This window comes from Puma concolor, chromosome D1, assembly GCF_028749965.1.
Source record: "Puma concolor isolate L17-30 chromosome D1, mPumCon1.1.hap2, whole genome shotgun sequence".
Lineage (NCBI taxonomy): Eukaryota > Metazoa > Chordata > Mammalia > Carnivora > Felidae > Puma > Puma concolor.
The window spans coordinates 49,340,628-49,367,332 of NC_141676.1; the positions used below are offsets into that span (position 1 = coordinate 49,340,628).

Sequence of the window (26,705 nt, forward strand, 5' to 3'; positions counted from 1 at the left end):
AATATCTTTTCTTTAATAAGTTATTTCTGTTTTAACTCTTATTGACTATGATTTTTGTTGTTGTTGTTAAAATATAAGTAGCTGGTGATATGATGGGATTCGTGGGAGAAAGACATGGTTTGAGTTTTAGAGGTATGGTGTCATGCTATAGAATATGCAGTGAATAAATATTTTTTACATGAATGTACTCTAAATTTTTAGAAAACAGCTTTCATATTTTCTGGGAAAGTGTGTATGTGTGTGCACACGTGAGTGCACACAGGCACTAAAAGTTTTCCTGTAACAACTCATTTTGTCCTCTCAAGAACCTTATGAAGTAGGTACTGTACCATTATCTAGATTACAGGTGAGGAAACTAAAACACAAGTGGTGAGTGAATTGACACCATACCAGGTCACACTACCAATAAGTGGCTAAACTGGAATTTAACCCAGAAGGTCTGGCATCCCAGACCAGGCACTAAAAATACTTTGCTATACTACCTGTCTCATTGAATTGTCCAACCATTCCCTGTGAATCGTAGTGTCACCTGTCTCTATCACGTTTTTACACAGAGTCCTGTTTCTGGGCCTTTATTCCATTAGCCTTTTTAACCCTTCACTCATACCAGTTGCCATACTAGATTTATTATTATAGGCTTAGGTAAGTTTTGAGATCTTGGAACTTTGACTTCTCCACTTAATCTTCTTCAGAATTGCCTTGACTATTTTTGTATCTTTATTCTTCCATATAAGGTTTAGGATGAACTTATACATTGCAGGATTTTAAGTAGAAATAATATGTGTATCTTTATTTTTCTAAATGACCTTAAGTCATTTTCGGAACAAGATAAAAGAATATATAGTAAGAGAGAGATAAAATATAGTTAGGAAAGATAACTAAGAAGATGTATTTTTTAATTCTATTTTTCCATGTTTTAAAATTTGTTACAATGAATATTATTTACATCATGGAAAATATATTTTAAGTTTTTATTTTATTATAAAGAAAATAAGTATAAATAGAAACAGAAGTAATGAAGACTGTACGTAAATGATTCTGATTCTGACCTCAAAATCCACATGAATTACCTTTCCAGCCTGAAAAAAAAAAAAAAATCTGCCAGTGAGTTTTAGAAAATTGATATTTGTAACTTTGAGAAGATATCTTAGGCATTGTGACTAAAGAACAGAAAAACAAAAACAAGCATACTACTTTTGAAAAGGACAGTTGCAGAAACTATAGACCAGTGATGTTGGTGTTAATCCAAGCATAATTTTAGAACAATTTTTTCAGCATATAGTTTAGAAAGTGGTGATCATGAAGACTTGGCATAGGAATTTATTTATATATTTTCCCCTGCCTTTGCTAACAATGCAAAGGGAAGACACCAAGTGCATATAAGGGTTACTTTGGCAAGAACAAATTTGATAACTAATTTCACCTTCTCAGGAACCTTGTAAGATGTCCCTCAGGCAAAGTTATTTTCCCAGTGTCACACATGAGTCGAACAAAAACTAGAACTCGGGCTTTTTTACACTTAAAAGAGTATTAATTATTATTGTGTTGCTGAGATATGCTACCTATGTCATCTGCCATGGCTGAACCTTTTCTTTATCTGGGTCTGGACCATATAACCATAAAGAATTGTGGGGAGTAGCTCTAGTAGATGATGACAGATATCCATTTTAACTGTCTGGAGAAAGTATAGGGTAGTATTGAGCTTAATCTACAACACAATTAACAGGTTCAAGAAGAAAAGGGAATTTTGTGGTTGCAAAGGATAATAAATGCTAGAATTGGTCTAAGAATGGCAGTAAAACATCTTTCCCTAGAGAACGTTATTAAAAGATGAATTCCATTCTACCTGTGGTGTTTGAAATATAATCCTCCTTAACTGGGTGGCTAGATAAAAATTTATGCCAGCCCTAAGGATCTATGAAAATATTAGCTGATATATTTACTTCAATTATTGCAATCCTAGTATGTGTTCAACATTGTGTCCCACTTATTATGAAATAGTGGGAAGTAGTTTAGGGTGCCTGCTATGTGCCAAGCAGTTTCTAGATGCAACAGGTATACAGCAGAGGGCAAAGAATATTTTTCTGATTGGCTGAAATGTTGGCCCTCATGGAGCTTCATTTTAGTAAGAGAAGGGTAGACAATAAGCAAGTTAAATAAAATTTATAATATGTGAGAAGATGGTAAGTGCTAAAGAGGAAAATATAATAAGAGGGATAGGGAGTGTATTGGTATAACTTTAGATAAGGTGGGCAAGAAAGGTAGCATTTGAGCAAAGAAATGCAGGAAGGAATAAAGGATGCTGTTGAAATTGTAGGGGGATAGGCAGAAGTAACAGTTAAGTGCAAAGGCCTTGAGGCTGGAACAAGAAGTCCTGGGTAGCTAGAGCAGAATGAAGGAAAACAGTAGCAGGACAGTCCTATAGGAAAGCCAGATCTTGTGGGGCCTTGTAAATTATTTTAGGAACTTTGGATTTTACTCTGAGTAAAATAAAGAGCTACTTGAATGAACAGAGTATTGAGGTGATAGTTTGACATACTTTTAACTAGATCACTCTGTCTGCAGTATTAAGAATAGAGGGAGGGAGGGAATGAGGATGGAAGCAGAGAGACCAGTCAGGAGACTGTTGTTCTGTGGTAATATAGAGATGTTGCCTTGAACCTTAGGGTTGTTGAAAAATGGTCAGATTAGGAATATATTTGAAAGGCAAAGTCCAAAAAGTTTGCAGAGGAATGGATGATTGAGTGTTGGAGAAAGGCATTACAGATAGCTAAACATTTCACCTGAGAGGAAAAATAAATATGCCATTTACTGAAGTGGTGAAGACTATAGAAAGCAGATTTGGAGGAGGGGAAGAGTAATTGCGCCATTTGGACGTCTATTTAAGAAGTTTTTTTTTTTTTAATTTTTTAAGTTTATTCACTCAGAGAGGGAGAGAGCACAAGCAGGGGAAGGGCAGAGAGAGAGGGAGAGAGAATCCCAAGCAGGCTCTGCACTGTCATTGCAAAGCCCCATGTGGGGCTTGAACTCACGAACCATGAGATCATGACCTGAGCCGAAGGCAGATGCTTAACCGACTGAGCCACCCAGGTGACTCAAGAAGTTATTTTAAATCCAAATGGAAATACTCTGCGCAGGCAGTTGAATATACGTATATGGCGTTCAGGAGAAAGCTCAGTTGGAGGAAAGAATTTATGGATCATTGGTGTTTTTATGGTTGAAATATTGAGAATGGAAGTTGTCCCCAAGGAAATAAGTGTAGATAGAAAAGAGGCCCAAAGTCTGAGCCCTGGTGTTTTTACATAGTTAAGAGATTAGGCAGATAAAAAAATAGACAAAGATGTAGCAAGAAGACCTAGAAACCACATGGAGAAAGTATTCATAGAAAAGGAGTTTGAGTGATCAGCTATATTATCAGATGCTGCTGATAGATCCCCTAAGAAGATTCTGGTACTCTCTTTTATGGCATGTATCTGAATGTATATATAATCACTCATCTGTCTGACTTCAGTTTTTGTCCCTTTGAGCTCCCACTCTCTGCCTGGCAATCTTCCATTGGTATTTCAACTTCTGACTAATTTTACCTGTTTGATATTGCAGGAGAATCCTAACCCTCATATGGCATTCCAGAAAGTTCCACGCCCAACAGAAGGATCCCACTTGCGAGTTCATATTCTGCCTTTCCCAAAAATTAATGAAACTCGGGTACAGGAATTAATACAGGAAAATCTTGCTAAGAACCAGAATGCGCCTCCTGCTTCACGAGTGGAAAAGAAATGTGTTGTGCCAGCAGGTCCACCTGTTGGTATGTATCTGTCTCTTTGTTTGTTTTAAAAGTAAACCTTTTATCAAGATAGAAGACACAAAAATGAAAGTGTGCCACTTGACGAATTTTTACAAAGTAAACAAACTTGTATAACCAGAATTAGAGCATTGTTAACACCCAGAAACACTGTTCCATTCACTGTCTCTCACAAACAGTAACCATTAATGTAACTGCTATACTATAGAATCTTCTCTTTTTAAAAAACAGCTATATTGAGTTATATTTCACACACCATAAAACTCAATAAGTGCACCATTCAGTGGTTTTTAGCATATCCACAGAGTTGTGCAACCATTTTCACTACATACTATCAGATTGTTTTCATTATGCCAAATAGAAATACCCATACCTATTAGTAGTCACTCCCCATTTTCCACCAAAACCATTCCTCTCTACCGTTAGGCAATAATCTTTATATCTTTATAGATTTACCTATTCTGGACATTTTATATAAATGGAATTATACAGTATATGATCTTTTGTAACTGACTTCATTTAGCATAATATTTTCAAGGTTCATCCATGTAGCATGTAACAGTACTTCATTGCTTTTTATACCTGAATAATATTCCATCGTATGGAGATATACATATATGTATACATGTATGTGTGTATATGTGTGTATATGTATATGTACATGTATATCTATATGTATATGTAAGTATATATATTTATGTTTTGTTGTCCATTCACCAACAGGTGGGTGGTTGGGTTGTTTCTACTTTTGCCTACTTTTGACTACTTTTTGACTACTGTTTTCAGAATGCTGCTGTGAGCATTCATGTGTAAGTTTTTGTATGGATATATGTTTTCAGTTCTTTCAGGTATATCACTAGGTGTGGAATTTCTGGGTCATATGGTAAGTCCATGTTTAATAGTTTTAGAAACTGCCAGACTGTTTTCCAAAACAGCTGCACCATTTTACATTCCCATTAGCAATGTATGGGGCATTCTGATTTCTCTATATACACTGATGTTATAGAGCATCTTTTCATCTACTTATTTACCATTCTTTATATCTTCTTTGGAGAAATGTGTATTTAGATCCTTTGTCCATTTTTAAATGGGCTACTGGTCTCTTTATTATTGATTCATAAGAGTTCTGTATATATTTTGTATACAAGTCCCTTATCAGATATGTAATTTGCAAATATTTTTTCCCATTCTGTGGGTTGTCTTTCTTTACTGATTTTTATCTCTTCTTCTTCAGCTGTTGAGGGAAATGTGTTATAGTCTCCTGTGATAATAGTAGAATTTACCTATTTCTCATTTCAATTCTATCCATATTTTCCTTCATATATTTTGGAGATGATTTGTTGGATCCACATATATTTGATATATCATAGCAACCTGGTGATTGATCCCTTTATCATTATGAAATGTTCCTCTTTGTGTCTAGTAATACTTCCTGCCTTAAAGTATACTTTGATATTTATATAGCTATGCCAGCTTTCCTTTGCTTAGTGTTTGTATGGTTTATCTTTTTTTATCCTTTTATTTTCAAATTTTCTAGGGCTTTATGTTTAATATATGCCTCTTGTAGGGGCACCTGGGTGGCTCAGTCAGTTGAGTGTCTGACTTCAGCTCAGGTCACTTCAGCTTGTGGGCTTGAGCTCCACATTGGGTTCTGTGCTGGCAGCTCAGAGCCTGGAGCCTGCTTCAGATTTTGTGTCTCCCTCTCTCTCTCTGCCCCTCCCCCTGCTCACCCTCTCTCTCTCTCTCTCTCTCTCAAAACAAATAAACATAAAAAAAATGTATACCTCTTGTAAACAGCATGTGGTGGGTTTTTTTTTTTTTAGCCAGTCTATCTTAGTATATTACTTATATTACTTAATATACTATTTATCTTTATGTAAATATAATTACTGATATAGTAATGGCCTTAATGTAGTTTACTGGTTGTTTTTTTTCTGTTTAATCTTCCTGTTTTATGTTTCCCCTGCTTTCTTGCTTTCTTTTGGATTAATAAACTATTTTTCTTATTCCATAATTTATCTCTGTTAACTTTTTATTTATACATTTGCTTATTGATCTTTTAGAGGTTTACCTGCAGACCATAACACACATCTACTTTTGTCAGTTCAGCTTTCACCAGAAACTTTTGGTCAGCCTAGCCATATGCCAGATTCAAGCCTGGATTCTCAGTAGTCTTCTGTCTGTACCCAAAATTGGTAGATCGCCTAGGGAAAATTTGGATGTGTGTGTTAACTCACCTCTCCAACTTTTTTCTCCTTCTCTGGAATTTTAGGTCCTCTAGTCCTCGTGCTTCTGTAGCAATCTGTTACATTTAAATAGATCGTTTTGCATTTTATCTGACTTTTATAATTGTTCCTGTAGGAATTTTAGTTTGCTACAGACTGTTCTATCATACCTGGAAGTAAGTGTGGTTTTATTATCAATGAATAACCGTATAGTCATTGTATATTTACATAGTAAGCTTAATAATTACACATTGTTAACATTAATGTTATATTACATATATAGTAATATTAATGCTACTTTTATTATTTATTTATTTAGTAATGTTAATTTGCCATTATTTTCCTAAGAATACCTTTTACTCAAGTGTTGATTGAACTTTCACATAGAGAAGAAGAGGGAGAAGGTAGACACATTAGGGTGAATAGTTACCTTTTGAAGGGATTAGTCAGGTTATTTTAATAATCATAAGCTAGTTGAGTTCTTTCTTTAATGTTTATTTACTTTTGAGAGAGAGGTAAAGAAAAAGCACAAGTGGGGTAGGGACAGAGAGAGAGGGAGACAGAGGATTGGAAGTGGGCTCCGAGATCAGAGCGGAAAGCCTGATGCAGGGCTCTAACTCACACACTGTGAGACCATGACCTGAGCCAAAGTCAGACACTTTACTGACTGAGCCACCCAGGCACACCAAGTTCTTTCTTTAAATACCCACATGAAGTTTGATAAAGTTTAATTTGCTTTAATTGTAGCCTTAACTGTCTCAATATTATCCTCATTTGATCTCTTTCTTCATTTTTAATCCACATCAAATTCATTCTTTAGATGCATGTGGAGTATATCACTGTAATCAGTGAGAGAGGTACACATGACTCAGTATTTGGCCCTGCATGTAAAATCTGAATGAACGAACGAATGAATGAATGCAGGGGCCTCTGTCCAGCTTTCTGGTTCATTTGAGTTGATAAGAGTCGGGATTTCCCTTGTACTAAAATTAAACAGTATGAAAGTTTCATTTTACATGATACTCATTTCATGAGTGTAAAATTGCTGTCACCTTAGGAGGCATTCACATTGTGAGAGGTTAATTAGTTTCGAGCTATTCCTCAGGGGAGCCAGAACTAGCATTGGTAAGCCAAAGCCTTAGAAAGGAAACCCTGGGAATCAAGTGCCCACAAACCGGAGTTGTCATCAGACGTTAGAAAGCTAGTATTAGAACGCCACAACTGGGGGTTTGGCCAGTCTGAAGTATCAGTAACTCCAAGTGAAGAGCTTTCTTCTCTGAGTGAACTAAGTCATAGTCTCAAAGGAAAACAATAATTCCCACATGGTAACAGACTTATTATCAGAAAACGTGGGATGTTTTAATGGCTTGTCCTAAAGAAAATTTAAAATGTTGCTGAAGAGATTTTAGAATTAAAAGTTTATAAACACAGCTTAAAGATGTTGCTCAATAAAGTATGTGGTATTATTTGGAGACTCTAAGAAGTTTCCTACTTAACAATTTCTATTTCAGTCTATTCCACTGACCTACATGTGTGGGAAGCACCAGAGCACACAATTAAGAATGAGCATTTCATAGAAGAGTCATGTGTAATAATCTATTTAACCATCATGGTCATGAAGAATATCAGTGTCATATGATTAAAAATGAATTGAAAAAAAAACTAGTAAAATTTGAGTTTTATTGTCTATTATATGGTGCCAATTGATTTCCTGATTCTGATAATACATTCTAGTTAGGCAAGATGTCACCAATGGGAAAAGCTGACTGAGGAGTGCATGAATCTTCTCCATACTATTTTGTAACTTTTGGTGAGCTTAAAATTATTGCAAAAAAAAGTTTAAAAAATGATTTGAAAGATAAAAGATTTTGTATTGATGAAATGAAAGGGATGCTAATAAGTAAGATACGATAGTCTTTCTTCTTAAGTATGAGGGGAAGTAAAGGGATTATGCCTTTAGATTCCAAGAGCAACCATAAAATATAAGGGCTCTTAAACAAAAAACCGTATCAGACCTATAAATGTAGAGAACAAACTGATGGTTGCCAGGGAAGTGGGGAGAGTTGGGAAAAATAGGTGAATGGGAACAGGAGATACAGGCTTCCAGTTTTGGAATGAATAAGTCACAGAAATAAGAGGCACAGCATAAGGAACTTTGGTATTGTAATAGCAGTGTAATGGAACTTTGGTATTGTAATAGCAGTGTAATGGAACAGATGGTAGCTACACTTGGAAACAAAGCATAATGTATAAACTTGTCAAATCACTAAATTGTACACCGGAAACTAACTACACTCAAATAAATAAAAAGAAAAAATATATAAGGGGTCTTTCTTTTTGGCTTAAGAATGATTGATACTACATCATTTGTACCAATGATACAGTACTTTGTGAAATTAACATTCTTAACTAATACTACTTTGGTTTATATCCTTCTAATATTCTTTTCATAAGGTAAATTTATTTTAAGTAATTTTAGCCTATGTATTAGACTAGATTTTTTTAAAATATAATTTATTGTCAAAATGGTTAACATACAGTGTGTAAAGTGTGTAAAGATACTTGTACACACCAAGTATCTTGGTTTTTGGGGTAGATTCCCATGGTTCATCGCTTATATACAACACCCAGTGCTCATCCCAACAAATGCCCTCCTCAATGTCCATAACCCATTTTCCCCTCTCCCCAACCCCCCAATCCACCCTTAGTTTGTTCTCTGTATTTAAGAGTCTCTTATGGTTTGCCTCCCTCCCTCTCTGTAATTATTTTTCTCCCTTCCCTTTCCCCAGTCTTCTGTTAAGTTTCTCAAGTTCCACATGAGTGAAAACATGGTATCTGCCCTTCTCTGACTGACTTATTTCACTCAGCTTAATACCTTCCAGTTCCATCCACATTGCTGCAAATGGCATGATTTCATTCTTTCTCATTGCCAAGTGGTATTCCGTTGTATATATAAACCACATCTTCTTTATCCATTCATCAGTTGATGGACATTTAGGCTCTTTCCATAATTTGGCTATTGTTGATAGTGCTGCTATAAACGTTGGGGTACAGGTACCCCTATGCATCAGCACTCCTGTATCCCTCGGATAAATTCCTAGTAGTGCTATTGCTGGGTCATAGGGTAGTTCTATTTTTAACGTTTTGAGAAACCTCCGCACTGTTTTCCAGAGTGGCTGCACCAGTTTGCATTCCCACCAACAGTACAAGAGGGCTCCCATTTCTCTACATCCTTGCCAGAATCTGTAGTTTCCTGAGTTGTTCATTTTAGCCACTCTGACTGGCGTGAGGTAGTATCTCAGCGTGGTTTTGATTTGTATTTCCCTGATGATGAGTGACATTGAGCATCTTTTAATGTGTCTGTTGGCCATCTGGATGTCTTCTTTGGAAAAGTGTCTATTCATATCTTCTGCCCATTTCTTCACTGGATTATTTGTTTTTTAGGTGTTGAGTTTGGTAAGTTCTTTATACATTTTGGATACTAACCCTTTATCCAATATGTTATTTGCAAATATCTTTTCCCATTCTGTCAGTTGCCTTTTGGTTTTGTCAATTGTTCCCTTTGCAGTGCAGAAGATTTTTATCTTGATGAGGTCCCAGTAGTTCATTTTTGCTTTTAATCCCCTTGCATTTGGAGATGTGTCAAGCAAGAAATTGCTGCGGCTGAGATCAAAGAGGTTGTTGTTCCCTGCTTTCTCCTCTGGGGTTTTGATGGTTTCCAGTGTATTAGACTAGAATTATTCAATCTTACGGTAAAGGTGACTGGTACGTAGTTCATAGGAGTAAAAAGTTACTCCCAAGTTCATATAGTAATTCTTGGGCCATAATCATTTCTCTTTTTGTGTGGTGTCTTTTCAGTTCCCCTCTACTCAGATTTGTAGAATCTGATTTTTTTGTCATATGTGGTTTTCCTTTGGTAATATCTTAGAAATATCAGCTTCTTTTTTTGTTAGTAGTCCTCTCATATATAAATGTTAGCTACTTTTTTCATGATACTGTACCCCAAACTTTATCGGTTTGTTTACAATTCAAGTTAAAAATTGGGGCATTTGGTGTGGGTTCAATTGCTGCGTCAGGCTCTGTGCACTGGCTGCATGGAGCCTGCCTAGGATTCTGTTTCTCCCTCCCTCTCTGCCCCTCCCCCATTGGCACACTCTCAAAATAAATAAACTTAAAAAAATAGATATTTACTTTTGCTTATACAATTGTACTGTGCAGTATCAATTAATTTGCATAATAGTTCAGTTTATCTTTGGAAGCTATCCTGTGATATTATCCTCTATAAGCCTTTGACTAGCCTGACACTTCAAAACCTAAATATGTAATCAGAGTAATAAAATGGAATACCTCCAATGCCATGTAACCAGGGAAAAGAATAAATTCTAAATGTTGGTCATGTAAATAGTTATAGTCATATAAACTGTAAATACTAATATTCCTCTTGCTTTTATAGTTGCCAAAGAGGTTTAATTTGTTTGTGTTGTCTTTATATTCCTCTATTAGTCTCCATAATGGATAAGGTGACAACAGTTTTCAACAGTGCACAGAGATTGGAAGTTGTTAGAAATTGCATCTCTTTCATATTTGAAAATAAAACGTTGGAGACTGAAAAGGTAATAAAATTCCATCTTTCCCAAGTAAGCATTCATCATTTCCCTTTCAGATTTACATGTGTAGCTTGCCAAATGACCTCTCCTCTAATTCCATCTCTTGTCTTTATTGAGTGTCCTTTGATCGTTTTGATCATTTTAAGTGAATCAAGTCTAAGATTTAAAATCTTAGCCAAGCCTAGTTATGTGGCTACCAGAGAAATACTAATAGTCATTTTTTTCCTCAAACTTTTAAACATTGTTCACTAAATCCTATTTTACTTAGAAATTTAACATTTTAAGTATAATTTTATTTATTGCAAAGAATCTAGTCAGAATAAGTAATGAATTATAGAAACAGTGGTATTCAATTTAAATGGGTCTTATTAAAGCACATTTTCTTGAGGCTCATGGGTCGCTCAGTCAGTTAAGCATCTGACTTCAGCTCAGGTCATGATATTATGGTTTGTGAGCTCAAGCCCTATGTCATGTTCCATGCTGACAGCTGAAAACCTGGAGCCTGCTTCAGATTCTGTGTCTCCCTGGCTCTCTGCCTCCGTCTCTCTCTCTCTCTCTCTCTCTTTCAAAAATAAACTTAAAAAAATCATAGTGTTTACAGTGTTCCCAGTATAATAATGTTATTGGAATAAACATAAGAGATGCTATTGAAAACAGTGTTTTAAAAAAACACATTTTCTTGACTTTTTAAATAAAACATGCTAAATGTAACGTAATCTTTTCTTAGTGACTCATTATAGCTCTGAACATCTATTACAGGAGGCTAAAGCGTGAAAAGAGTAACATTTTTACCCTTATAGTAAATGACCCCAAGCCTTCCTAGGTTTTGACTTTTTTTTGGTTTCCATTTTCTCTTCTGCTTGAAGTATCACAGACTTCCTTTTGCTTCTCTTGCTTTAGGTTTCCATCCTATTTCTTGTGCCTGCCTATAATAATACTGTGCCCTCTTTCTCTCAGACTTCTTCCCTTCCTTCTTAGTTGCTCCTTTGTTCTGTATTTTTTAGGTTTTCAAAGTTAAATAAGCTTATTACTGTTTTATATAAAATACATTAACTAGGCTCTCAATATTACTATTTTATATAAAATACATTAACTAGGCTCTCATAAACTGGAAGAGACATTCTTCTGGGTGATGAAATGAAAGAGTTTTAATACATAAATCTGGACATTTCTATTTGTTGATTTGAGTCCTTTATTATACTGAAATGAGGAAGGGAGATTTAGAATTTTCTAGTCATAAATTAAAACTGACTTGTGATTAAAGAACTGATTAAATAACCAGTTTAAAGGTATAAAGTCACCTGTGTTTATTTTCATTAAATTTTTCCTTCTATTCTTGCCATGAAGATGTGGCCAGTTATTAAAAGAGGTGTCTAAGTGTCATGAGTGTTTTGGTAACCAAAGTTTTGTTGAGTTTTTTTTTTTTTTTTTTAGGTGAAGTTAATGTTTTTTTGTTTTTTGTTTTTTAACTTATCACATGAATCAGTTCTATTTCTTTTTCATGCTGGCTTACAAATAAAATTAACTGTTAACCCATATATTTATGTATAGTTGTTCTTAATAACAAATCAACTCTTGTAGAAGCTAGAAGTTTAATTCTAATAACTTTGTTAAATGGTTTATAGATAAGGTGCACTTGAATTTTTAGTGTGATTGAAAGTACTTTTTTGCATTGATTCCTTTTGTTCACTTCTGCCTCTCTTGTCCTCAGACCCTTCCAGCTGCATTGAGAGCCCTTAAAGGAAAGGCAGCAAGACAGTGTCTCACTGATGAGCTGGGTTTGCATGTCCAGCAAAACAGGGCTATATTAGACCACCAACAGTTTGACTACATAATAAGGATGATGAACTGTACTCTACAGGTAATTTTTAGTTCTTTTAGATTATTCCTAATATTTAAGACTACTTTTTATTTTCCCAGGAGATTCTGTAATTACTGATATGTCAAGTTCTTGAGCCTTCCACAGTGAATAAGATGAAGAACCAATATCCATACCATTTTGGACAGAAACGCTTATTACTTGGCATAAACATTTTTATTTTCTCTTGAAAAATAGTAGGTTATATTACTTGTTCTCTAAGGAAGCTTTCTGAAAATGAAAAGTCATCTTTAAAACATTCATTTTTATATTACTTAATGTCAGATTACTTAATAATTACTACTTAATTATTCATGCCATTGTCAGGTTTTGGTTGTGCTATTAAGATAGAGGGTAATGAATGATGGATAATCCAAATTACAAATGAATTACTCAATAAAGTATTTGCTAAACACTATGCATATAAAGCCAAAACATACTTCCATTCAAAAAATATATATATTATACTACAGAAATAAACTTCCCACAAAATAGTGATACCAATTTAAGAGAAGCAAATAATCTGCTTACCCCATCCTGTCTCACTTGTTAGATAATTTATTACATTGGCATTATATTCTTTACAGGTGATACAAAAATTATTTCTCAAACTTTCTTTTTTCAAACTTTTTGAACAAGGAGAAAAATGTTATTAAATATTAAAAATTCAAAGACTATCTGTGGGACTCTAGAGAAACTAAACAAAATGGATATTAAATTCTGTTACACTGGAAGATGAGAATTACCAGGTATAATTAGTAATAAAATTTATGAATGAAAGAAGGCCTAATTAAATGGAAGATATACCATGCCCATGGATTAGAAGATAAAGATAGCAGTTCTCCCCAAAATAATCAATAGAGGCAATGCAATTTCTATCAGAATCCAAACTAGAAGAGAAAAAAAACCTAAGAATTACCAACACACCCCTGGGGCGCCTGGGTGGCTTAGTCAGTTGAGCATTCTCTTGATTTTGGCTCAGGTCATAATCCCAGAGTCGAGGGATCAAGCCCTGTGTGGGGCTTCATGCTGAGCATGGAGTCTGCTCTGTATTTTTCTCTCTCTCTCCTCTCTTTCTCTTTCTCTCCCTCTCCTCTCTCTCTCTCTCTCTCTCTCTCTCTCTCTCTCTCTCTCTCTCTCCCCCTCTGCCCCTCTCTCCTGCTTGTGTGCTTTCTCTCTCTAAAAATTAAATAAATAAACAACAGTTACCAACACACTCCTAAAAACAACAGCAACTTTAGAATTGGTCCTGTCAGATCAAAAATTAGTTTAAAAGAAGACATACCAAAATAAATAAACAATTAAAATAAGACATACAAATGTACAGAAGGCACCTGAAAATGTGTTCAGCATCACTAATCATCAGGGAAATAGGAATCAAAATCACCATGAGATATCACCTCACATTTGTTAGAATGCTATTATCAAAAAAGATAAAAGATAACAAGTGTTGAGAGGAAGTGGAGAAAAGGGAACCCTTGTGTACTGTTGGTAAGGATGTAAATTGATACAGCTACTATGAAAAACATAAAATTAAAACTAAAACATATGATCCAACAGTCCCATTTCTGAGTATGTCCAAAGGAAAACAGGATATTGAAGAAGTGTCTGTACCCACATGTTCAATGAAGCATTTTTAACAATAGCCAAGATATGAAAACAATCTAAGTGTCTATCAACAGATGAATAGAAAAAGATGTGTTATATATAAGCAATGGAATTATTCACCCATGAGAAAAAAGGAAATCCTGCCATTTGTGATAACATGGATAGACATTGAAGGCATCATGATAAGTGAAATAAGCCAGACAGACAAAAACAAATACTGCATGTTATCTCTGATAGGTAGAATCTTAAAAAAAAAAAAAAAAAAGTCTAACTCTTAGAAACAAAGAGTAGAAAAGTGGTTGCCAGGGCCTGAGGGGTGGGGAAAATAGTGAGAAGTTGGTAAGAGGTGCAAACTTTTAGCTATTATAAGGCCAAGGCCTCAGGATCTAATGTAAAATGTGGTGATTGTAATTGATAAAACTGTATTACATACTCAAAATTTGCTAAGAAAGTGGAACTTAAATATTTGCACCAAACAAAAACAATAAAACAGGTAAATATGGGAGTCCTTTAATGATGTATGTATACATCAAGTCATCATGATGTACACTTTAAATATTTTATGATTTTATTTATCAATTATACTTCAATAAAACTTAAAATAATGTTTGACTAGTTTAAGATTGTAGTAATTAAGACACTATATAGTAGTTAGATTGACCCCTAGAACAGAATGTTCATAACAGATGATAACAGATAATAAACAGAAGTACACATATATGGAAATGTGACTTATGACAAAACTGGCATTTCAAGGGAGCCAGTGTGGCTCGGTGGGTTAAGCATCTGACTCCTGATTTCGGCTCAAGTCATGATCTCAGGGTTGTGAGATTGAGCCCCATGTCAGGCTCTGCACTTGGCTTGGAGCCTGCTTAAGATTCTCTCTCCCTCTCCCACTGCTCCACCCCTGCTCACAAATACACTTTTACTCTCTCTCAAAAAAAAAAAAAAAAAAAAAAGGGCATTTCAGATCAGTGACCAAATGATGAAAAATTCAATAATAGTGCCAGGACAATTAGGTGAAAATGTACACAACTTCACTAATGTATGTGTACCACACTATGCACTAAAAACACTTTCACGTGGATTAAAGACTTAAATATGAAAAGCCAGGCTATCTAATTTTCCAAACAATCCTTAAAAGAGATATCCTTATGACTCTGGGGTAGGAACAGATTTGTTAAACCAGTTACAAATCATCCTGATCTTAAAATAAAAGATTGATAAATTTGACTACATTCAACTTAAGAACTTTTCTTCATCAAAAAATACCATAGAGTGAATGCATACCTCAGGGTGAGAGATGTTTGCAAAGAATATAACTGCCAACAGATTAGTGCTCAGATTATAAAAACTTCTACAAGTGGGGCACCTTGGTGGCTCAGTTGGTTGAGCATCCAACTTGATTTTGGCTCACATCATGATCCCAGGGTCATGGGATCAAGCTCCATGTTGGGCTCCATGAGGAGCATGGAGCCTGCTTAAGATTCTCTCCCTCTCTCTGCCCCTCTCCCCTGCTCCTGGTCACTCTCTATCTAAAATAAAATAAATAAAATAAAAACTCGTACAAATCAATAAGAAAAAGACAAATTTTTAATGGGCAAGAGACTTAAAAAAAAGTATCTCAGAAAAAAGGAAACCCACTTGGTCAGTAGGTGTATAGAAAGATTATCTAGAAATAAAGGACCTATGTCAATAATTGGAGAGTGTCAATTTAAACCATAATGCTATAGCCTTTTACATTCACTATTTTGGAATAATTAAAAAATCATATCAAATATTGGTGAAATTATGGAACAAACAGAAGTTTTAAACTTTGCTGGTTAGAATATAAAATAGTATATAACTCCTTTAGAAAATTTAGTAAGATATAAGATAGTAAGAAATAAGATAATTTGTCATTTATGTGTAAAGCTGAATATGAACATATTCTCTGACCCAGTGATTCCACTCTCAGATGAGCTCTTACCCATATACACCAAGAGGCATGCACAAAAATGTTCATAGAAGCATTGTTTGAAATAGCAGAAAACAAAGGAACTAATATGCCAACCAGCAGTAGAATGAATAAATAAATTATGGGTTTTAAAAAAAATTTTTGTAACATTTATTTTTGAGAGACAGAGACAGAATGCAAACAGGGGTGGGGCAGAGAGGGAGGAAGACACAGAATCCGAAGCAGGCCCCAGGATCTGAGCTGTTAGCACAGAGCCTGACACAGGACTTGAACCCATGAGCTGTGAGATCTTGAGCTGAGCCAAAGTCGGACACTTAACTGACGCTTGCCAGGCGCCCCTTTTTATGTTAGAATATTTTTTAGTAGAGAAAATGAATTGTAGCTACAAGGAACAATGTGGACGAATCTTAAGATAATTTTGCACAAAAATAAAAAGGCAATTCAGTTACAATATGATTCCATTAGTATAAAAGTCAAAGCATGTAATGTATTATTTAGAAATATGCAAATTAGGGATACAACATGTATATGGTAAAACTATAAAGAAAAGCAAGGCTGTATACATATATATATCAAATCATTACATTGTACACTACAATTTTACTTGTCCATTATACCTCGATAAAACTGGGAAAAAAGGAAATCAAGGGAATAATAAACAAAATATTGAAGAAAGTTACCTCAAAGGTTAGAGAGGAAGGGCAGATGAACATAGAGATCTTTGATGGTAAAGGTAATATTCTATTTCTTAAACCAGTTGTATGAGTATTCATTGTGTCATTATTCTTTATAACCTTATAACTTATACACATTAATATCTTAGGGTACTGCTATTGGGCTTTTCTACAGGGCATATTTTTCTCTTCAAATCCATTTCAAAGGATATCTTTCTCAGAAATTCTAATTTAAGGGGTGCCTGGGTGGCCCAGTCAGGTAAGCGTCCAACTTCAGCTCAAGTCATGATCTCACAGCTCGTGAGTTCGAGCCCTGTGTTGGGCTCTGTGCTGACAGCTCAGATCCTGGAGCCTGCTTTGAATTCTGTGTCTCCCTCTCTCTATGTCCCTCCCCCACTCATGTTTCTCTCTCTTTCTCTCTCTCTCTCTCTCTCTCTCTCTCTGTCTCCTTCAAAAATAAATAAAAATTTAAAAAAAGAAATTCTAATTTAAAATTTACCATCAAAATGTAATCTTATAACAAGCACTTTGTAGCTTATTTAAAAAAAAAAATTTTTTTTTTCAACGTTTATTTATTTTTGGGACAGAGAGAGACAGAGCATGAACCGGGGAGGGGCAGAGAGAGAGGGAGACACAGAATCAGAAACAGGCTCCAGGCTCTGAGCCATCAGCCCAGAGCCCGACGCGGGGCTCGAACTCACGGACCGCGAGATCGTGACCTGGCTGAAGTCGGACGCTTAACCGACTGCGCCACCCAGGCACCCCAAGCTTATTTAAGCAAATTGATGAGATCAGAGAGAATTTATCTTTACTGGAATACATTCTTACTTTAAAGTATAATAGACTAGCTATAATGGTTTATAATGGCAACAATTAAAAGCAACCTAGGGGTGCCTGGGTGACTCAGTCAGTTAAGCATCCGACTTCAGCTCAGGTCATGATCTCATGGTTCATGAGTTCGAGCCCCACATCAGGCTCTGTGTTAATAGCTCAGAGGCTGGAGCCTGTTTCAGATTCTGTGTCTCCCTTTCTCTGCCCCTCCCCTGCTCAAACTCTGCCTCTCTCTGTCTCAAAACTAAATAAACATTTTTTAAAAAAGCAACCTAAATGTTTACCATTCAGATATTGATTAATTATGTACAACTGTTTAGAATAGTGATCAGCTACTAAATAAAAAGAGGTAGATCTATAACATGTGCTCATATGGAAAACCTTCCATTATATATATGTTGGTAGGTGGGAAATTACATAAAGTTAATATAATTCTATTTTTTACCTAAAAGTATACACACACACACACATATATATGTATATATATATATGTATATATATAATATATGTATATATATATTATACATACATATATAGATATAAAGATATTTGTAGTAAGTCCCAAACAATAATTATTTCTGGCTTATGGATTAGACACACACAGAGACAGGCACAGTTAAATTATGTAAAATATGGCAAGCATGTATTTTATAATTTTAAAAAAGATTCTCATTTTGGTAGGAAGGAAATCATTGAACACCTTTATGAAAAGAATAAAACACAATAAATTTGACCTAAAAAAAGCCATATCTTTTGTTACTTTGCTGCAGTTACTTTGATACTATCATTGTAGAGAACAAAGGAATTTGATTAATACGTGAAGGTCTCTAGAAGCCCTACAGTTAGGTAATCTCTTGATACCCTATGATTGCTGATAAAAGTACAAAAACTATTTTATAGAGCTTTTTCCCCATTTCTGTGCTGCTTATTAACTGAGGAACTAAGTTTTAAGGCTTTCTTCAACTTAATTTTAGCATATACCAATTAGGCATTTATAGAATAGCCAGGTACCCTCAGGCTATGAATATTTCCCTTTTTCATTTGAATAATCACATTTCTGGGGAGAAAAAGGCATGGGCAATTTTTTTTTCCTGCTTTCAAATACACTGGGACTATGGCACTTACTATTTTATAATTCAGTATTTCATGAATACATAAAAATAGATCCTGTCCTTATTCCAGCACACGCTGTTGTTTAACATTATATAGAGGCTCTTCTCAGATATAAATGAGCTCACATGTGACAGTCTTATTTTAATGGGTTATTTATTACTAACTTGGGATTTATTAGTATTTATATTCTTGTTACAACAATGTTACTTGTGGGGATTTAACATGACATTCTGAACATTTTTGACAAAAGCGTAGAATTTCAAGGCAGAGGGGCCAGACATCTGTGTCGGTATTTTAAGAAAGAATCCTTAACTAAATGAACTAATTTTTAGCTAGCAATGCAAAAACTTTAGTTAAATTTTTGCTTTTTGTGATTTTGAAGTTATTCTGTCTTTCCCCTTCCTCAAGGGAAAATTAAGTGGAACATGAGTACTGCAGGGGATTATTTTATTTATTAGGTTCTTTCAATGCCAAGGAAATTTTTTAAAGGAAAAGTTCATAAAGGTTATAGATTATTTCCATTTATCATCTCATTTCAAATAACTAATTGTATTTGGGGTTTTTTTAATAACTAAGATTACTATAAATCTCTCCAAAACTGTCATGACCTTAACTCTTCATTTTAGCAGATACATGATTAAAACTTTATATGTGTCAAGATCATAGCTAAAATTTTTTAACAATAAGTTATAATTTAAAAGCCCAGTGAGGGGAGTACCTAGGTGGCTCAGTTGGTTGAGCGTCCAACTTCAGCTTAGGTCATGATCTCACAGTTCATGAGTTCAAGCCCCACGTCAGGCTCTGTGCTGATGGCTCAGAGCCTGGAGCCTGCTTCGGATTCTGTGTCTCCCTCTCTCACTGCCCCTCCCTCACTCATATTCTGTCTCTCTCTCTCAAAAATAAATAAGCATTAAAAAAAAAATTTTTTTTAAATAAAAGCCCAGTGAGGTCCTCCATTTTCAGTATCAAACAGCTGCATGCTACAAGGAGCCCTCCCACTAATATAGTAGAAATAGATCTTAGAAAATTGTAAAAAAAAAAAAAATTTTAAATACCCATGTGATTTTGGTACATTGTTTTTTCTAAGAAGAAAAGGAAATTTTCAATAGGCCCTTCTTCTGTTTTCAAAAAAAGGACAAATAGGGAAAACTAAATTTGTGAGCACAATTAAGCATTGGCCTCCATAAGGAGGGTTGTTTGAACCTGAGAGTTTTGCATTAGGCTAGGACACTAAAAGAGGAATAATCCCTATTCAGTAACATGCCCCTCACCCTCACCTCCGGAAGAATCCATTGTAAATCCTTTCTGGAATAATGCAGCCCCAATTTAGGCAATCAGGATATCCATAGGTTAAATTCAATAAAATATGAACTCACCATTTAAAAATGACCAAATACCAAGGAAATGAGCCAGTATGAATTAGTGTCAACAAAACAACCAACAGCAGATTTATATGCTCAAATACTATATTTTGAATTATCCAATTTGAATATATAAGTAAAATATTTAAAGAAAAGACTGAGTACAAATAAGCCAATAATTAGAGAAACAAAAATGGCCAGGTGAATTTATATAATTACCAAAAGTAAAAATTCAGAGGATGTGGAATATTCAATATTGTTAAGATGTCTGTTCTCAGCAAATCCATCTACAGGTTGAATGCCATCCCAATAAAAATTGCAACACTTTTCTCTAGAGATTCACAGTGGACTCTAAAATTTATATGGAAATGCAGAGAACTTAGAATGGCCAAAGCAATCTTGAAAAAGAGCAGCATTGGATGACTTATACTACCTGATCTCAAGACATGTTATCAACCCACCATAATCAAGACAGTATGGTACTGACCTAAGCATCAACAAATAGATCAGTGGAAAAGAGTACCCAGAAACAGACTTACATTTATGGGATTTTTAATGAAAACACCAAAGTGATCCAATAGGGGGAAGAAATTTTCTCCTACAAATAGTATTGGAATAACTGCATATTCATATGGAAAAAAACTGAATCTTAACTTCTACCTCACATCAAACACAAGGATAACTTTGAGGTAGAGCATAGACCCAAACATCAACTAAGAAACCATAAAGCTTTTAGGGGGAAAACATGGAACAGTTTCCTAACTTGGGAGTGGGCAACAGTTTCTTATCACAGAAAATGATAACCAAAAAGGAAAAAAATTATCATTATACTTTATTAAAATTAAAACTTATGCTCATCAAAACACACCATTATGAAAATGAATAGGAAAAATTGGGAAAAAATATTCCCAAAATATATATGTGGCAAAGAACTGGTATCATGTTTATATAAAGAACTCCTACAACTTAAGAAGAAGCCAAACCAACCAATTTTTAAAAATGGGCAATTTGAACAGATACTTTACAAATTGATATGTGTGTGAATGGTCAATATCCACATGAAGGTCTCAATATCGTTAGTCATTAGAGAAATGCAAATTAAAACCACTATGAGATAGTACTGTATAACCCACCTATATGCTAAAATTAGAAAGACTAATGATGCCAAATGTTGGCAATGTTGTAAAATAACGAGAATTATACTTTATTGTTGAGAATGTAAACTAGTCTAATCAATTCAGGAAAAAAGTCCAAGAGATTCTTATGAAACTAAACATATACCTATCCTATGACCCAACAATTTCATAATAATTAATGTCTGCTATTTACTTTGAAATGCACTAAAAATAATATGGATTAATGGATAGTTAGATGGATAAATAATAAAGCAAGCCTAGTAAAATGTTCATGATACAATCTGGGGGGAAATATGTAGGTATTCAGTATAAAATTATTTCAACTTTGATTTTTTTTTTGTATAGAAGAGTAAAGAAATAAATACATATGCACAAAAACTCAATGGATAGGTCAAACATCAGACTAGACACAGTGAAAGAGAGAATTATAATGAACTGGAATACACATGTGAAGCAATTGCACATAGTAGAGCAGAGAGAAATAGGAAATGGAAAAAGTGCAGAAGAAAATACAGGCAGGAGATAGTAAGGTCGTCTCATACAATACTGTTCAAAGTGGTAGTCTGTGACAAGATAAGAAACTTGTGCCAAAATGCAAATCAGTGATCTTCATTGAGAAAGTCTTACTATGAAAAAAAAGTAAGCTACTAAACATTGGGCTTAGTGTGACTTCATCGGGCAGTGGTCAGTATCCCCTAAAGTAACCAAGAATCCTGCCTTATTAAAGAGGAGAGGCTTCAAAGTCTAAGTCTCAGATTTTGTTAACGCTGAGAATTCCAGACACCAAGAAAATGTTTTCATAAAATTTCTTTGGTTGCTGAGTAGATTCTTATATTGGGTTTCTTTGACTGAGGACTCAGAATAATAATGGAAACCACATACAGGTTTTAAAGTATGAGAAACTTTCACATCAGATTGATTTAATCTAGATTTTTTTTTTAAGGTAGTTGACATCTATATTGGTTTGGAGGCAGGGGAGAGGGGGTGGGGCGGGTGCTCAGGAGCTCGTGGAGAAGTGTGCCTGTGTCCTCTTCACCATCACAGGCTTCTGGCTGTGCAGGATGGCACTGGCTCTGCGAATGGCATCCATGTGGAGATCTGGGCAGTACTTGTTCTTGTGGATCATGTGCCTGATGCTGCTTAGGATGGCCAGAGCATTCTTGTTGATGGTAATCCATACACAGGAGGTGGCGGGTTTTCACTGGCCTAATCTCCACTTTATGACCACCACTATACCTTTGCCTTTGGCCACCAACTCCGTGCCCACACTCTTGTAGCGAATCAGTCAATTGTAGCAGAAGGAGTTGTAAGCCTTCAGGTTACTGGGCTCGGTGCTGTATGTCTGCTTGTTCCTTTTGATCAGGAAGCTGGAGCAGTTCCCCACCACCATCCATTGTAGGTGGCAGACATGGCAGCAGCTCCTCTCATTACTGCAGCCAGAGGAGGAAAGGGCTATCTAGAAATTTTTAAGGACACTCATATCCTGCTCCTATGTCTGAATAGCAAATTTGGACATTTTGTTAAGTGCTGTAGTCTGAATGTGTTCTCCCAGATTCCTATGGTGGAAACTTAACCTCTGAGGTGATAGTGTTAGGGGATGGGGTTTTGGGGAGGTGGTTAATCTCATGAGTGAGATTAATACCCTTATTAAAAAAGAGCCAACAGGGCTCCCTTAGCCCTTTTCACCAAATAAGGATATAGGAAGTCTACAACCCCAAAGAAAGCCCTCAGCTGATCGTGCTGGCACCCTGATCTTGGACTTCCAACCTCCTGAACTGGGAGAACTGAATTTCTGTTGTTTATAACCTCTTAGTCTATGGCATTTTGTTACAACACCCAGAACAGACTAACATATGAAGAATTTATTAATCAGTAGAATCCCTCTTCCTTAATCAGGGTGTATTTTTTACTTTTTTCCTCTCCTCTTCCATTTATTGATTTCTACTCTATAGTAGTCTCTGTACTAGATACTGAGGTACACTTCATATGGAGGTGATTAAGATAAAGTCCTGGTTCTTAAGGAGTTCACAATCTAGAAGGAAAACCTCACAGGTAAATATATAATACAATGGGATATGCACTGATGAAAAAGTGAAAAAGTAGTATGAACGCCATTATGAGATTACTGGATTTTGAGTGGGAAGAACGTGGTCACAGAAGGCATTTTTCAGACAAGGATTGAAAGGGAGAATGTTCCAGATAGAGGAAATTGCTAGTGGAAAAAAAAGTATAGAAAAGGCCTGTGTTTTTGAAAATTGAAAAATATTTCTATGCTGCCAAATGTAGGGTAGAAAGATGGTAGATGAGAAAAGTCGATAGGGTAACATTTGGTTAAAGTGAACTGATTGAATACATACATTTAGCCTCAGCTACTACCCAAAACCCCAGTAAAACAAAAGTAAAGGATTTTTTTTTTTAATGCAGAAACCCACAGGCAAAACAGGAGAGGAGACAAGAACAACAACATTTTGGAAATTGGAAAATTGACGGGTTAATGACTTTATTTAGCAGACTCAAGACAGCCTTTTCCTAACTGACAGTTGTAAAAGCCTTGAAGCAGCCTACTTTGCAGAACTGCAAAAGGCTCGGGGATTGGGGACATCTAGTAATCTCTGGACACAGGAAGCTAAGGTGGGACTGAAACATTAAAAAGAGAATTGATTGAAAGTCTTCTTAAGGAGTGCCTGGGTGGCTCAGTTGGTAGAGCGTCCTACTCTTGTGATTTTGGCTCAGGTCATTATCTCACAGTCATAGATTAGAGCCCTGTGGCAGGCCCTGAACTGAGCGTGGAGCTTGCCTGGGATTCTCTCTCTCCCTCTCGCTGCCCCTTCCCTCCTTGTGCACACACTCTCTCTCAAAATATATAAACATTTCAAAAGAAACTCCTTAAGTTACAGTTGGATTGCCACAATCCTTATCAAAATAACACCAGCATTCTTCACAGAGCTAGAACAAACAATCCTAAAATTTATATGGAACCAGAAAAGACCTCAAATAGCCAAAGCAATCCTGAAAAAGAAGACCAAAGCTGGAGGCATCATAATTCCAGATCTTCAAGCTGCATTACAAAGCTGTCATCATCAAGACAGTATGGTACTGGCACAAAAACAGACACATAGATCAATGGAACAGAATAGAGAACCCAGAAATGGACCCACAGACGTATGGCCAACTAATCTTTGACAAAGCAGGAAAGAATATCCAATGGAAAAAAAGACAGTCTCTTCAGCAAATGGTATTGAGAAAACTGGACAGTGACATGCAGAAGAATGAACCTGGACCACTTTCTTACACCATACACAAAAATAAACTCAAAATGGATGAAAGACCTAAACATAAGACAGGAAGCCATCAGGGGCATCTGGGTGGCTCCGTCGGTTAAGCATCAGACTTCAGCTCTGGTCATGATCTCACAGTTTGTGACCCGCGTTGGGCTCTGTGCTGACAGCTGAGAGCCTGGAGCCTGCTTCAGATTCTGTGTCTCCCTCTCTCTCTGCTCCTCTCCTGCTCATACTCTCTCTTTCAAAAATAAATAAAGATTAAATTTTTTTTTTTTAAAAAGAGAGGAAGCCATCAAAATCCTAAAGGAGAAAACAGGCAACAACCTCTTTGACCTCAGCTGCAGCAACTTCTTACTTGACATGTCTCTGGAGGCAAGGGAAACAAAAGCAAAAATTAACTATTGGGACCTCATCAAGGTAAAAAAAACAAAAAAAACAAAAAAAAAAAACCTTCTCTACAGCAAAGGAAGCAATCAGCAAAACTAAAAGGCAACTGATGGAATAAGAGAAGATATTTGCAAATGACATATCAGATAAAGGATTAGTGTCCAAAATCTATAAAGAACTTACCAAACTCAACACCCAAAAAACAATCCAGTGAAGAAATGGTCAAAAGACATAAATAGACACTTTTCCAAAGAAGACATCCAGATGACTAACAGACACATGAAACCATGCTCAATATCACTCATCATCAGAGAAATACAAATCAAAACCACAATGAGCTACCACCTCATACCTGTCAGAATGGCTAAAATTAACAACTCAGGCAAGAATAGATCTTGGCAAGGATGCGGAGAAAGAGGAATCATTTTGCACTGCTGGTGGGAATGCAAACTAGTCCAGCCACTCTGGAAAACTGTATGGAGGTTCCTCAAAAGATTAAAAATAGAACTACCCTATAACCCAGTAATTGCACTAGTAGGTATTTATCCAAAGGATACAGGAGTACTGATTCAGAGGGACCCATGTACCCCAATGTTTATAGCAGCACCATCAACAAGAGCCAAAGTATGGAGAGAGCCCAAATGTCCATCGACAGAAGAATAGATAAAGAAGATGTGGTATAGGGGCGTCTGGGTGGCTCAGTCGGTTAAGTGTCTGACTTCAGCTCAGGTCATGATCTCACGGTTTGTGAGTTCGAGCCCCACATCGGGCTCTGTGCTGACAGCTCAAAGCCTGGAGCCTGCTAGGGATTCTGTGTCTCCCTCTCTCTCTGCCCCTACCTCCCTTGTGCTCTGTCTCTCTCTCTCTCTCTCTCTCTCTCTCTCAATAATAAATAAACATTAAAGAAATTTTTTTAAAAAGATGTGGTGTATATATATTCGATGGAGTAGTAGTTGGCAATTAAAAAGAATGAAATCTTGCCATTTGCAACAATGTAGATGGAACCAGAGTGTATTATGCTAAGCGAAATAAGTCAGTCAGAGAAAGACAAATACCATATGATTTCACTCATCTGTGGAATTTAAGATACAAAACAGATGAACATAAGGGAAGGAAGCAAAAATAGTATAAAAATGGAGAGGGAGACAAACCATAAGAAGCTTAAAGACACAGAACAAATGGTTGCTGGAGGGGTGTTGAGTGGGGGGATGGATTAAATGGGCAAGGGGCATTAAGGAGGACACTCGTTGGGATGAGCACTGGGTGTTATAAGTAAGTGATGAGTCACTGAATTCTATTCCTGAAATCATTATTAAACCATATGTTAAGTAACTTGGATTAAAAAAAAAAAGAAGATACAGTTGGATTCCCCTCCCAGATCATGTTTCAGTTCTGTGTAAACAGCCAGCTGCCTCTCCTTTACCCTGGTAGAAGATTACAGGTTTGTTTGTTTGTTTGTGTATTTGTTTTTAAGAGAAAGGACATCACTAGCCTGGGAGACATAGGTCTAGCTGAGGGAAATTCTGTTTTGCTGCAAACAAGGGAGTTAAGTGAATGACAGATAGTGAGAATACCAGTTTAGCTCCCAGAACTCTGGCAATCTGCCCTCAAGTCAGGAAATTGGAAAACAGTTCTTTGAGAAATGTGACCAGCCAGAGAGAAAAAGATTTTACTAAAGATACTAAGATTAGAAGTTTCTCAACCAAAGAGCTTAACCGGGTCATGCTATAATGAAGCATTCGGTCAACAAGCTTCACCATGTACACATTCTTTTTATTTTGTCATTCTTTACTTTGTGTGGAGCATGACCTAAGCAAGAGGGACCATTAAACAAAGTCAGTTCCTACTCCCCACCATTGTTTCCC

At 35.8% G+C, this 26,705-nt stretch overlaps 1 protein-coding gene and 1 pseudogene across 3 annotated transcripts in view; one reads left to right on the forward strand and one right to left on the reverse strand.

Moving 5' to 3' along the window:
• The window catches only part of SBF2 (SET binding factor 2), a 490,797-nt gene that overhangs the window by 293,297 nt on the left and 170,795 nt on the right, over nucleotides 1-26,705 (forward strand). For all 3 annotated transcript variants that reach the window (XM_086678004.1, XM_086678005.1, XM_086678006.1), the window contains exons 14-16: nucleotides 3,601-3,805; nucleotides 10,531-10,640; nucleotides 12,346-12,495. In XM_086678004.1, coding sequence (XP_086534130.1) covers nucleotides 3,601-3,805; nucleotides 10,531-10,640; nucleotides 12,346-12,495 — 465 coding nt within the window. The remainder of the gene's footprint in view (nucleotides 1-3,600; nucleotides 3,806-10,530; nucleotides 10,641-12,345; nucleotides 12,496-26,705) is intronic.
• Nucleotides 22,170-26,705, reverse strand: part of LOC147576664 (large ribosomal subunit protein eL28 pseudogene) — a 37,106-nt pseudogene continuing 32,570 nt past the window's right edge.